At 51.3% G+C, this 14,176-nt stretch overlaps 1 protein-coding gene across 1 annotated transcript in view; it reads right to left on the reverse strand.

Annotated features, from left to right (window-relative positions):
* Positions 1–1,715: 1,715 nt before the first annotated feature.
* GSK3B (glycogen synthase kinase 3 beta) overlaps positions 1,716–14,176 on the reverse strand; it is a 120,117-nt gene continuing 107,656 nt past the window's right edge. The window contains exons 9-12 of the mRNA XM_026050332.1: positions 13,553–13,591; positions 11,211–11,397; positions 5,754–5,852; positions 1,716–2,202 (exon numbers count right to left, since the gene is read on the reverse strand). Of these exons, the coding sequence (XP_025906117.1) occupies positions 2,135–2,202; positions 5,754–5,852; positions 11,211–11,397; positions 13,553–13,591 (393 nt within the window). The 3' untranslated portion in view covers positions 1,716–2,134. The remainder of the gene's footprint in view (positions 2,203–5,753; positions 5,853–11,210; positions 11,398–13,552; positions 13,592–14,176) is intronic.

A 14,176-nucleotide genomic window follows, 5' to 3' on the forward strand; every position in this document is an offset into this window, starting at 1 on the left:
AAAGACCTGGATCTAACTCGTATAAAAGAGGTTGCGCTCCTGCCATGATCCTTGAGAACGGAACCGAACCGAAGCCCCGGGCCGCCGCCCTGCCCCGCCCCTACCACACGCACGAGACACACGGGACACCTGCACATCCACCAACGCCAGAGGGAAACAGCTCCTAAGCGCCCCGCCGCCGGCCGCGCTCCGCAGGCGAGGAACACGCCGCGCTTCCCACAAGGAGAAGCGACGCGGCCCCTCGGCGCTGCCGTGGGAAGCGGCTGCGGGCCGGGAAGCGGCTCCAAAGCAGGAAGCGGCTCCAGACTGGAAAGCGGCTCCGGGCCCCCACTCACCTGCAGGCGCAGCCCCGCGGCGCCGCTTCCAGACCCTGCCGGTGCCCGGAGCGCCCCAGGAGACTCCGTTAGGCCGGGCTGGGAGCCCTCGGAGCGAGGCCCCGGAGGCCTGTCCCTCGCCTGAGCCTTTCCCAGGGAATATTGCTTTAACGTTGGGAACAGGCTCGGATTCTTCCGGCGCGCGCCGCTCCAGGGGGAAACCCCAGGGCCGAGCGGGCTGGGCTCGGACCAGCGTCCGCCTCGCGCTGCACTCGGGCTGCTCAGAGGTTGTAGACAAAATAAAAAAGCAGTATTGTATCTATGTATACATGTATATATTTATATAAGATATATACACACACACACTCATATATAGCCAGCTTTCCTACAAGTCAGCAGGTACAAATTACTGTTGAGAGCACTCTGATGTGTATTTTATTAATGTTCTACCAATGTAAAAACATAATGGCAACCGTGACACGCATCAATAAATAGAGATCAAGAAAGCAGGAGGTTAAAAAAAAAAGATGAAATTAAATACAGGTTCTAGCTGCGGATTTAAAATTAGAGCTATCGGAGACTGTGGCATCCTGCAAGTTCAAACTGCAGTTAAAAAAAAAAAAATTATTACAAAAGAAACCAGTAGACTGTTACAGTTCACATTATAGATCCTGGTGTCCTTTTCCTGCCTGCACCTCGGGAGAAGGAAGCCCGGGGGAGGTGGGAAAGCGGGAAAAGGCCCGCGGTGGCAGCCGCTTTCCCCGGTGTCCCCGGGGAGCTCGGCCGCCCGGTGCCGCACGCGGGGCTGGAGCTGGAGCAGGAGGCGGCATTCCCAGTGTCCCGGGCTCCTGTGGCACCGGCGGCTCCGCTCCCCCTTGCCTGCGTGGGCACCGTGTCCCGCGGCGCCCCACGGAGCGCCCCGGGCCCGGCTTCCCCCCTAACGGAGCTGCGAGTTTCTTCACTGCTAGCACTGATTTTGGGGTGATTTTTTTGAATTTTTGTTTCTTTTTCGGAAATGAAAGTCTTCCACTAGCGGTTCAAGCCTTAGACACACGGTTAACCCCCCGCCCTGCTCCCGCCCTCCCGCCCTCCCCAGGCAACCTATTTTTCCTACCACGTCGCCCTCCGCCCTTACCGAGCCCGGGCAGTTCTCCGGACATCCTAGGACACGGATTCGCTTACGAGGAACGCTGAGCTCTGCCGAATGACCCCTGCTAAGCTCCCGACCAAATTCAAGCTGTGCACTACGTCAAAGTCTGAAACTTCACTTAAAAAGAAAAATACAAGAAGAGGTTAAAAAAAAGAAAAAAGAAAAAAAACTTCAGCAGAGAATGAGGTTTTGGGGGTGGGTATTTTGTTTTGCGCCTTTTTTTTTTTTTTCCTTTTCCTTTTTCCTTCCTTCTTGCGGCTGCGGAGGGGGCATGAGGCCAGAGTCCGGGTTGTGAAGCACACGAGGGCCAACTTGCAGCGCGCCCGGATTGTCGGGGGAGACACACTGGTGTCCGTATTGCTCCGCGGCCCCGCGCCCCCCGCCGCGGCCCCTGCCCCGGACACCCTGCGGAGTGAGGATACAATGAAACGGGTTTGTATTTATAGCTATTTTACAAGGTTAAATAAGAACAACAATAATAATAATAAAAAATTGAACACTAAAATGAACAGGTTGGTTGGTTGGTTGGTTTTTTCTTTTTTTTTTTTTCTTTTTTTTTTTTTTTTTCCTCCTCTTTTTTTCATTTTCTTTCCAAATGTGACCAGTGTTGCTGAGCAAGACTCAAAATTACTGGTGGTGTTTCCTGTGCCGCTGGCTGCTTGGTACCGGTTCAGGTGGAGTTGGAGGCTGACGCTGTAGCTACACTATTGGTCTGAACTCGCTCTCCCGCGGGAACATCTGCGAACGACAGGCAAGGGCAAGGGAGAGAAGCAGCGTTACCTCCGCGGCACGTTCCCTTCCCTTCCCGCCGGGAAAACCCGCCCCCGCCGCCACACACGTCCCCAATTCCCCAGGGGCAGCGGGAAGGAGGCGGCCTGGCGGGAGGGCCCCCCTGGAATGCGCGGTGCTCCGAGCACATGTCCTGGGAAAGGCAGAGCGACATGCGGGCCAGCTCATCCCGGACAATGGAGCTTCTCCCGAGAAGTCCTCCTTCCTTAACGCTGGAATTGCTGACGGGGAAGAGGGGCACTGATTTTGTCAGGAGCCTCCCTACAGAGCAGCTGATTAAGGCAGAGACCAGTTCTTAGAAATTCCCCTTAGAAAGGGGGGTATTTCCTGGCGTTGAGCCGGGGCAGGGCTCCTCATCCTCCTGCAAATCCACCCTCTGCTCTCCAGCCAAGATGGGCCGACCACCCTGGGAAGCAGGGCCAGGAGCCAGAGGCGGCGGATGAATGGAGAGGCCAGGAACGGGCAGCGCTGGGTGCGCTACGGGGCGGGCAACACGCAGGGCCAACCCAGAAAGGCAACAGGAAGCACATCCCAAAGGCACTCGAGCAAGGAGCAGCACCGGGACCAGCAGGGACAAGCGGGAACGCCGGGACGCTGCCTCCTTGCTAAGGGAAGGCCGCGAGCGGCGGGTGGGAGGAAGGGAGTAGCTGCCGTGCGCAGAGAATGCCAGATGCCTGTCCTGGGATGGAGCTTCCCATTCCCGTCCCGCCTCGCCCCACAGGAACCTCAAGCCCCCCACGGCAGCCCACACTGCAGTATCCCCAGGCCGTGCAGCCGAAGCGCCGGCCGCCCCACGGCGCTCCGGGAAACTGCCTTGCGCTCTCCCAGCCGGAGCTGCTCGGAAGCAGCTATTCCCCAACCACAGCCCGGCCGCATCCCTCGGAGCTCCCACGCACCCCTCTCTCCTTGCGCCCATTCCCATGGGTCTGGGGCAGGGAGGAGCGCTGGGGGGCAGCGCAACATCCGCACACCCGACATGGGGTCCCGGGAACCGGACGCTCCGCAGGGTCAGAAGGGAATTAAGGGGGGACGCAGCCCCAGACCAGCACATGGGGCTTTCGCATCAACACGGAGAAGTCCACGCTGCCAGTGGGCCATTTAGGGAGCAAAACAGGGACTTGGTTCCAGTGCTTCCTTGCCTATGTGCTGGAAAAGGAGCCCAGCTGGAACATCAGTGTGGATCAAGCACACAGGGGGAATATCACAGTGCCTGGACATCTGGCTACTCCTTCCCACCATGAGGAATTGCTACTTGGGCACGAGAGAAGAAAGCCCAGGGTCTTGCTAAAATATCTGCTCCAGCTCCGCTTCTCCTCCGCTTCCCTCCGGGATACCTTGGGAACCCCCCGGAAACGAAAGAGGAGCCTTTTGGGCTTTGTTTGGCGGATGTCACCTCAGCCTAGGAAGGGCCGTTCCCGCCGGCTGCTGACGGACTGCAGCGCCCAGCTGCAAGGGCTGAACTGAACTGAAGTCTTCCAAGATTCTTTCCATGGGAATATCGCCTACGGGAGTGGCTGGGAATGGGAAATCGTCGGGAAAATGAGATGCACATCCCTAACGCCATCTTGGATATTGGGCATATCCAGGGACTTGGTAAGAGCTGGGAAACCTGGAAAAGCCCAGCTGATTCCGAACCCACCGAAACAAGCTGGACCCGGCCCTGACAGGCAACGCGGGCCGGTTCTAACCCACGACGTACACAAGGGGCCAGCATCATTGCAGTGGCCTTTTCAGAAAGCCCTTTAAACAGAAAGAAAACGGAAAAAACCCATCTCTTGGAAGCCACAAAGAAGAAAGTCGTGTCTCTTGGCACCAGGCTTCACGTCCATGAGGATATGGGCTGGCACTGCTGGCTTGAGGAGCCCTGTTCCAAACCCGCTACGTTGAAAAGTCAGCCTCTATCTCCACACTTGGGCTCTCTCTCTCGAAAACCAGCATCGTGCTGGACTCGGGACGGGCAGACACCCTTATTCTGGTCATTTGCTACTCCCCACCCAGCTTTGTGCGTGGGAAAGGTGCAGGGTTAAATAGCAGTGGCTGGAGCTTATCCCAAAGCTGAAGCGCTGGCACCGTGGGGGAAGCAACGGAGCAGCCCGTTCCCATGCAAGTGCCGGAGCCTCCAACCTACGGAGCGGGTTCTGGACACAGGGCAGCCCACGGGCTTCAGCACCACTTCTTTTTGTGGGAGGCAAGCGCAGGTAACGCGCTATGGAAGTGGTTGGAGCTTCAGCCCTTGAATGGCCCTGAGAGCTCTCTCCCGCTGTGCCATCGCCCCTGGAAAAGCAGCAGTAGGGGAAGATGGGATCCACACTAAGAAACTCTGCTGCCAAGTGCAGCACTGGCATACGGAGCAAGAGAGATCAACAACCTCACACAGGATTGCAACCCTAAAACTGTAACCCTGGTGTAATCCCTGCTGCCGGCTGTGAGAACCCAAGGCACGAGGAAGGAGCAGCTCTCATGTCACCAAACAGCAGAAACCCGGAGCTGCAAGCTGCCCAACCCGAGCCTAACCACAGGGATTTGTGCTTTCCAACTAGGAATATCCTGTCCCAACTCAGCAACAGTGTCTGCTAACAGATGGATTAAAAACGTTGACATCCTTTCATTTTTTTTTCCCTAGTACTGTTTATACGAAGGACTTATCCTAGTATGTTTTTCCCTTACATGAGCTCTTGGAAGGTGCTGGGTGAAAAGGGACTTTTTCCTCTTAATCCAATTCCTTCCTAAAGCCCGCTGCACTGGGGAAAAGAGAACTCTCCAGAGAGCCACAAAAAGGACACTAACTTAAACAATATTTTTGGAGGTCTTAAAATGATGTCCCATTCTTTCACTCTGTAGGTCTTCAATCACTTTTATTACTTTTGTTTGTTTTTTCTTCCTCTCTCCTGTTGTTGAGCAACAGATGTACATAAAAGGGAAAGGGAGAACATGACTCTTTGCAGGACGCTGCCCAGTGCGCCATGAAAGGAACCGAGGTTTAAAACTCCAAACTTTGGGGGGTTTAAAATACAAAACACATCAATTGCACAGGCTACTTCTTCCATTTGTTGGTACTACTAATTCTCTTTCTTCCCTATGGATAGAAGCCTAATTCTTGGAGCCGGCTGCGTCCACGTGACCTGGACCCCCCAAACCTCTCTGGGCAGAGCAAACCCCACGAGCAGAGGCTGGGGGGAGCACCCCAAAATCGGGTTGCTCTCGGGCAGCCCAGCCCGTGGGCGCTTCCCTGCCCTGCTGCCAGGACCCCTTCACGCCGGGTGCCCCCTCAGCCGCCTCCTTCCCGCTAAGCCCCACTGAGGACGCCCTGCAAACAGGAGCGACGGGCGCACACGCTACGGGTGCCCCCGACCGGCCGGGATAAACCCTTCCTCCTTTGCTTCCCCCTCATCCCAAGGGTCTCCTGGCTCAGAGGGCGCCTAGAGAGCGGACGTGACCGGAGAGGGAAGGAGGGAGAAGACGGAGGGAGGAGGCGGAGGCAGGCGGGCACACGTTCTCACCTGAGGCTGCCGTAGCGTTTGTAGGGGTGGAAGCTGCAGCTTGATTCCGGGCATGAGCAGGGATGAGGATCGAAGCCAGAGATGGGTTACTTGACAGTTCTGGAGGGGAGGGGGAACAAACAGAGTTATGAGCTCGTCCTTCACCCAGAACCCGTCCGTGCCGGAGACGTTTAAGCCCGGCTTTCCTCACCACCGCGGCCGGGGGCTGCGCTGCGTTTCCTTCTGCGCCTACGAGCACGAGGAAACGCCGGGGCATCTGGCAAGGACGTCGCCAGAGCAAGACTGTCAAAACTGCCCGCAGTGACACGTGGGAATTAATTCCTAGGAGGAAAGCAGCTTGGGAGCTGGCAAAGAACTGATGGAGCCGCTTCCTTGGAAAGGGCCTGCAAAAAAGCACCATTTCCTTCCCCAACCCACCAGCCCAGAGGAGGCGGCAGCTGCCACAGCTGCTCCAGGGATACAGGCCTGGATCCCTCAAGCTGCCCTCTCCGTGGGCCCAGGAAGCGGAGCCTGGCTGGCGGGCAGCCTCCTCGAGGCCGAGGAGAGGTGGCACCTCCTTCAGGAGCACAGGGAACGGCCGAGGCCGTGGGGTGGCAGCTTGGCTGGGCAATCTGTCCGGATCACAAAGTAACCCAACCGTTCTTGTGCGGGGCGAGGGCTGGAGAAGCCAGCCCTGTGTCTCAGCCCCAAGGGCAGCTCCGGGGTGCACAAGGAGCAGGCGCCTCCCTGGAGCGCGCGGAGCTGTACACGACACTGCGCGGAGCGCACAGTCCACGCCGGTTTTGTGGATTCCTCCCTAAAAGCCTGTCGCTTTTCTTGAACGCGAGCTTTAAATCCAGGGCCTGCAAGCATCACTTGGCTATTTGGTGATGTTTTCCTCCTGCAAGTTGGCTTTAGACGTATGGAAAAGAACTGCTGGGAAGGCAAGGCGGGGACGGCCCTCGCTTGCTTAAGAGTCCCGTATTGTTATGTATTAATATGTATTTTGAGACTGCGTTACACTGCGTTCACGTCTAAGCACACCTAGTCCTTCCAGGAAACCTCAATTTTACAGAAAATCCCCCTGGAGAGGCACAACCCCTCCAAAGGCAGAGCTGAGCCACGTCTGTCGTTTAGTGCTGGTTCTGTCCTAGCTGCTCTGTACCAGAAACGTTGCTCCTTTAATATGTTCTCCAAAGCCGTTTCTCGGATCTATAAAGGAAAACCTGCTGCTTACCTCATCCTGTCCTTTAGCTTACTATCCACATGGCAACATGGGAGCAGTGCCAAAAAAAAAAAAAAAAAAAAGCAGAGCTGACTGTTGAGGAAAGAAAATAGTGCTTGTTGCCACTGGTGCTAAGCTATATATATGTATATATCCTGGCTGCAGCACTGGCACAGCAGCCAGACTCCTGGGGTCACAGAAGCACCTGCTCTGTCAGGACACGTCGCTGCAGTGACACTCGCAATCTGCTTTGGTCGCCCCTGTGTTCTCTTATCACGCTGCCAGAATTATCTCCTTCCACAGCCCCAGCCTGGCAGAGACGGGGCCTTTTGTTGTTGCTGCTTTTAAGGCAAGCACCAGCTTTCCTCTGAAGCTGCCGTAAGGAATGTGGACAGGCACGGCAAGGCCGACGCCGTTCGCCTCCTCGCAAAGCTCACGCTTCCTTGCTAGGATGGTCCTTAAATTCAGGGTGCTCTGGGCGATTCCTTCAGAGGGGCAGACAAGAAATAACATAACCAAAGCAAATGGAGCTCTTCTGCCTGATATTTCGTTAGAGTTCTCCTTTCAGATTTGCTTGGATTTTTGGCTCTTTGTGGCTATCACGCGTGGGAGGATGACCGTAGTGCTGAGGAGCAGGCCTGGCCTCCGGTATCCGCAGCCCACGGGGAGCGGTGACCACCGTTCTCCCTAACTTTCGCCCCAATATTTGAACAACCGGCTGAGCCGTGGCCTGCTTGTCAAAACACACCTAAAATTCCAGGTTGTGCCAATAGCACTGGTATTTCAGAGCCTGTTCCCAATGCCGGGATGAGAACACAGCAGCCGCCCCAAGCCCGGGGACTAGAGCGCATTCCCGCTCACGTGGGAGCTGGGAAAACAGCTTCGGCTTTCTCCTGGCCCGGGGATTGCAGCCAATTTACAGCTGCAGGAAGGAGCGGGAATCAAACGCTGTGCTTTTAATGGGACACCAGGTTATCTTCCTTTCATCCCCCTAAAGCAGGGCAACACTTTGCCTTGAGAAACAGCTCGTTGCTCGTTTTCAGCATCATCCCGTTGGACGTTTCAATACTCCCAGCACCCACTCGCAGAATTAGTTTCGTAGCGTGTTTGCTTTGGCAAAACAAGCAGCTTTCCACGTAACTGAAATTACTGCAGCAGTTTCTCTGCAACCTAAGAGTGTGCTGGAATCAGCACAAATTTCATACTTTTCCTTTCTTGCCCACTCCATTTGCTCTAAGCAGAAATATTCTGCTAAAACACAAAAACATGCTGGACAGCAATCAAATAGTCACACTAACAATTTCTCTCAGAGTAAAAAAGGTTAGAAATGAAAGTATTATGGCTAAAAAAAAATTATTTTTTTATTGATTAACCCCCCCCACCACCACCAACTAAAAGGTGTTTGCCATCAAGCATCACAGCGTCCAATTCTAAGTGCTGAATCACAGAAGAGTTTCAGGGTCACTAAGGGCTAATGTGGCACAGCCGTGACATTTTGGGGCCCAGCACAATTACTGACCTGCTACAAGACATTTAGTAAATGGCAGACATTTCACAGAGCGTTTGAAAATGTAGCTTCTAAGAGCAAATTGCTTTCTGCTCAGCTGAGGTCTACAAGTCAGTGAAATGCAGCACTCTGGCTACTAGAGATACCCTTTGTGGGGGAAAAAATGCTTTGTTCAAACCCCAGTCTGCACATGAAGTTGGTGTAAATATTAATAGAAGTTTACCAGCAACAAAGAGAATGAGCAGGCATCTGCATGTCCCAAGACGACTGCTGGCAATCAATCAAAAAGCATTATCTTTATTTTGTATATATTCTCATTGTACTTTTTCCAGGCTCCATCTGAACGGCATCACTGCCCAGATCAGCAGGTCTGACATGACAGGTTATTTCTGCAAATGAGTCTAATATATTAACGATCAGATTTCTGTATTGTTTCTAACAATTTTGCCTTCCAGCCTCCTGCAGCTTCCTTGTACTCCGTGGATTTCAGAGAACTGGATACAGCCAAGTAAAACATTGTGAAATTTCATTCTGCCTGATAAAAACAAAATGCCCTTCCAAACAGGGCACCTGCCCTCACTTTCCAAATTACCAAGACGCTGTTATTGTCACCTCTGACTTCCAGTGACCTGATCCCATTGCAATTTCTGCACTGGACGGGCAAATCGAACAGGCATCTGTGCAATGAGGCTTACGTGCTCAGGTTAGGGACAAGAAGGTCCTTGCATATCCTGCGGTGATCATAAAGGTGTTCAAATCGTCGGGCTGAGCACTTAATTCTATTTTGGTTGTTTGATTTTAAAAGTTCCATCTTTCTTTTTTTTTTTTTTTTTTTTTTTTTTTTGAGTTTGGTTAGTGACCTACAACAGTGTTTATTTCCAAATTCATTAATGACCAGCCTCGGTCCTGCTTTCCCTTTTTAGGTACTAAAACTGGCAGCTACTAATAACAGGCACCTTCTTGAATTTTATGGAACTTCTTCGTCTGGAACCAGTTTCCCTTGCCACCCCCGTAACTCAGTGTGCAAGAGGAGAGCCCTCTGGGTGGATGTCTGACAACGCTTCATTGAGAGTTGGCTGAAAGATGACAAATCAGCAGCTACAAATTTGCCTGAGGATGAGGGTAGCTTATCCAGCAGCCTGCACTGTCTTGAGAAATTCCCCATAAACACACATCTATTTTCCTCTATGAAGTTTTAAAAGAGCTCACTGGAGAGCTTTCAAGCCTTAAACAAAGAAATAAACAAAACCCCTTGCTTTCATGTAGAAGATGGGCCTAATACTAAGATCATTAAAAATTACTGAAACTAAATATGCTTAAAAGAACAGGGAATGACGGGAATATTAACATATTGGGATCAAAACCACCTCCACTAATGGAAACGGCCTTAGTGTGGGGAAAAAAACCCCACAATTCCTGAGTATTATAACTGACTATTATACAATATAGTAGGACATTTAATATACCTGCTAAATTCATTCCCCTAGACATGGGGAATCAACATAGGGGCAGCGGCCACAGGCTGTTTCCACAACACCAGCAACACCTGCGAGATGCCAAGGGACCCTGTTCTGCAGGCCTGGTAAAATCCCTAACTGCTCCCTCAGCGAGGGAAGGCCCTGTGTTTGCCTTACTAGAAGTACCTTCAGGAAAAAACAAAGAACAACAAAAAACAACTAAAAAAAGAGCTTTTTGGGGTGTGCACATCCTGGAAACGTTAAACCATGTATCCATGAATATTTGCTTCCTTCAAGACAGTGATTCAAAGTAAGCTAAATGTTTGTGCTTGGGCCGTTTAAATACTATTTTATACAGAAACAGCTTAGTTACAGTTACTTTTATAGCTACTATTATTAAAGAAGCAGGCCCCATGTGCTCAAGGGCGGTGTTGTGTTTCACATCTTGGCAGATGGGCACTGCATGTACTAAAGTCTGAGAACCGAGAGCGAAGCTAACTGAACCAAAAGTTGTTCCAGACCTTCCAGCATGCATCCTCACACAAAGGGTGAGGCCTGGGAGCTAATCACTTTCTTAAAGTGCTGGGAAACTAATTACTAGCACATTTGTACATCACACTTCTTGCGTTCTCCGTCTTGGCAGGGAAAACTGTTCCAGGGGGGTATCAGCTTTGAAAGAACACAGGAATGGGTTTAAAATTTGGTATTGGCTTGGCTTCAAATAAAAATAATATACTGTTTACGATTTTTCAGTTCCTAAATTACTGAATCAATATAGTGCCAGCTGAACTGTGCAGCACATGTATGTGAATACCCAGGCTTCCTTCCTTTAGCTTACTTTCAGGGCCAAAATGGGCAGCAGCGCTGCAAACCTCCCTGCCAACCTGGCACGCGTTACTCCTTACTACGGCATTTCAGCTATGAAGGTGCAGCGTCATCTTTAAATTAATGACAAGCTAATCCCCACGGCCCAGGGCCTGTGGGATATCACCCAAAGCCACCCATCCAGGGGCTGGCTCGCAAACACCGACCTGCAGTGTGAACTCGTGCCATCGGGCAGTAGCACCTTCAGTCACTGACACCAAGTCCAAATCAAAGGCACTGCCTATGTGAAAACCCCTCAGCTCATTTCTCCCGGTTCCTTTTTGAGTTGGTTCCCGCAGCTGTGTAACATCCTTAGACCTGCCTGGAGGTTTTTACTTTTGAGGGAGTGCCGCCCGCATTACAGGGATCCCTCCCGGCTCCCAGCGCCTCTGCCCTGGGAGGAATCCTCGGCGCTCCCGGACTACCTTGAGTGGTGAAGTTGAAGAGCGCGGGTTTCTCTCGCCCGTTGGGTAACTTGACGTTTGGGTCCCGTAGTTCATCGAAGAAAGAGTGGGCGCACGCCTCCAGCGGGGTCAGGCGGGCCGTGGGGGTGTACTCCAGCAGGCGGCTACATAGCGCAATCGCTTCTGGCGGAGTGCGGGGCCGGAAGACCTGGAAAACAAGCAAGGGGAAAACAGGCTGTCTGGCTTCGTTCCTGCTCTTGGGCCACCAGAAGCAAGTCAGAGCAATTAAACCTCTCGCTGCCCAGCCAAGTGGGAACAACCCGGTGTTTGTAATCAAAGGTGTCCAGTGAGGATGGGGAAATCCAGCTCCGGGAGCGGGCGGGTGGGGGTGAGGGGGTCGAGAAAGGGTTAATTGCAAAGTCTTGCGCTTGGGTGAAGGTGCAATGCCAGCAAGAGGACTTCATGAGAGCGCACTCGGAAAAACACGTTGGAGAACAAAGTGGGGAGGAACTCATTCAAAAACCATGACAAACACGCAGGTGCTATCAGCCATGCATATGGGGTGGAGTGACGTGGTGGGGAGAAAGGTTCGAATGAGCAGGGTTCACTGGATGCAGAAATCGAATTGGGCCCTGCTATATGTGTGTATATATGCATATATAAATATATATGTTTTTACTAGTGGATGAAGCCTTACTAACACCGACTTCAGCAGGCAGGCAAGTCAGATTGTTGCCATGGAGGCTGCTGCTCAACTTTGGAGAACAACAAGGAAAGCATGGGTGGGGTGCAGGAAACGTCTGGCTCTAATCTGCAAGTTACTCCTTCCTTGACCTTATTCTGGCAAGTCATTCCCATCAATTTATTGGGATAGCTCCTGCACATTTGGTATTTGTAAGGACAGCTGAGAGATACGTCAAGAGAACCAACTGCTTCCTCCTAACAGATTTTTTTTTTCTTTTACCTTACGTGACTGCAAAATGGGAGTTCACAGCAGTCCTTCGCTGAAGCTGCATTTCAAACCTCCACAAATAGCTCTGCACACCCCAAATCACCGCCCCAACCTTCCTCTCTCCACACGTCAAAAGCAAAAGGCAGGTTAATCACGTGCGTGACCCAGGCGGCCTCTTGGAGCACTGCACTCTCCTGTTGTTACAGGTGAAACAGGCTGGGGAAGAGGGAGTGCCGTGAGGGAGAGTGTTAAATCTCAACGTGAGCATTTTTGATTAAAAAAAAAGAGCTAAAAAGAGCTAATCCAAAACGCTTGCAGCAGCAGCGCAGGTGAGCCCAAACCACCTGGCACCAAGGAGCCGAATTAGCGCACGCCACGCTCACTAACTGCACTACGGTGAGCAGGTATTAAACCAGAAGGCACGGAGGCTCCCGCTGAAGAGATGGGAACAACGAGGCTGCTCTGTCCAGAACCTGCCGCTTCCTCCCCGTGGGGCCCGGGCGCCGCCGGGGCCCCCGAGGCAGCTCTGGGGCGGCCTGCGCTAACTCGTGTGGGGCGACGAGAGCAGGGGCCCCAGGGGCAGCGCCCGCTTCTCACAGAGGCTTGTTGGGGATGGAAACCCAGGGGAACGTTTTCCACAGGACAGGCATGGCCGTGAGGGCAGAGAAGCCCCCTGCACTCGGCGGGGCGGCCTGCACCGCCCCACACGCGCCGCCCCACTGCGAGGGGCACCCGAGCTGCCGGCTCACAGCCCGGCCACGGCAAAGCCAAGGGCTACCTCCAGGTCGAAAAAAAAAAAAAAAAAAAAAAAATATCAAAAAAAAAAAAAAAAAAAAAAAAAAAAAAAAAAGGAAATTTGTACCTCTTGGTAACTAGCGTAACCAAAAGCCTTGGGGGGAAATGCAGAAGCTCAGGCTCTTGGTTTTGACCCTGAGGTAAAGCTTTGGAGGGGCTTCCCTTAAATGTGATTGAACAGGCTTGGTTTACTAAAGCGTGGAATGAAGATGCTTTATTCTTAGGGGTGGGTTTTGCCCTGCTCAGGACAGCTCACATTTCAATCACTATGCAGATTTAAAAAAATAAATAAATAAAAAAACAAACAAATAAACAAAAACACCTTAAAAAACACCAAAGAAATGCCACAAACTTGGAAAAAAAAAAATCCTCACACCTCCTTCCCCCCACCCCACATGAGTGGTGATTAAAACACAAAGTGAGTTACCAATCTAAACCCGGCTAATCTTCATCGCCTTGTGTTAAAATCGTTCACCTGGCTGCTGCCTCAAGGATGCAACCTCAGCTCTGACTTTCCACTCCTAGGATTCCTCTCTCCTTTTGTTATTATTATTGTGGTTTTTTTTTTTTTCTCAAGGCTAGGCCTAATAGTTTGAAAAAACATTTAAGTACATACCCGTACTCCTGAGGTGAAATGTCCTGTTCCTGACGAGTCCTAAAGATGATAATGCAGTGAAATAATCCAAAGAGGGGGAGTCAATCCAAAAGAGAATAGTCCAGCAAGGAAAAATATATCCAATATTATAAGAAATCCATGGTGTGGGGGACATAGAAAATGTTTATACAATTAGAAACTTTAAACATCAGTCTCCACAGCAGCAAGTCCAACGTCACCACAGTGTATGCCAAAAAAATTGATTGTGCAATGGTGAGGCATAGTATAGAAACATTTCTCTATTAAATTTATGTTCCAATGCCAGTGCATTTACTAAAAAAATAATAAAAAAAATTGAAATCAAAACTCTAACTCGAACTAAAAGGGTAAGTGAAATCCCCCATCATAAAGAGTTTTCAGTCCTTGGTCATGGATATAAATGGGGCCAAATCAGTTTGTCTCCATAGGTGCATCCCACTTGTCAACTTTTCCCAGAGACACAATGTAAACTTTTTTTTTTTCTCCTGGAAAAAAACCAAATCCCTAACAATTTTCAATTTGTGCTGAAGAGAAAATAAAAATCCATATTTTGAATTTGGCTTTTTTTTCTTTTCTTTCTTTTTTTTTTTTTTTTTTTTTTTTTTT

The sequence above is a fragment of the Nothoprocta perdicaria genome, unplaced genomic scaffold (genome assembly GCF_003342845.1).
Source record: "Nothoprocta perdicaria isolate Ctin4 unplaced genomic scaffold, notPer1 scaffold_68, whole genome shotgun sequence".
NCBI lineage: Eukaryota > Metazoa > Chordata > Aves > Tinamiformes > Tinamidae > Nothoprocta > Nothoprocta perdicaria.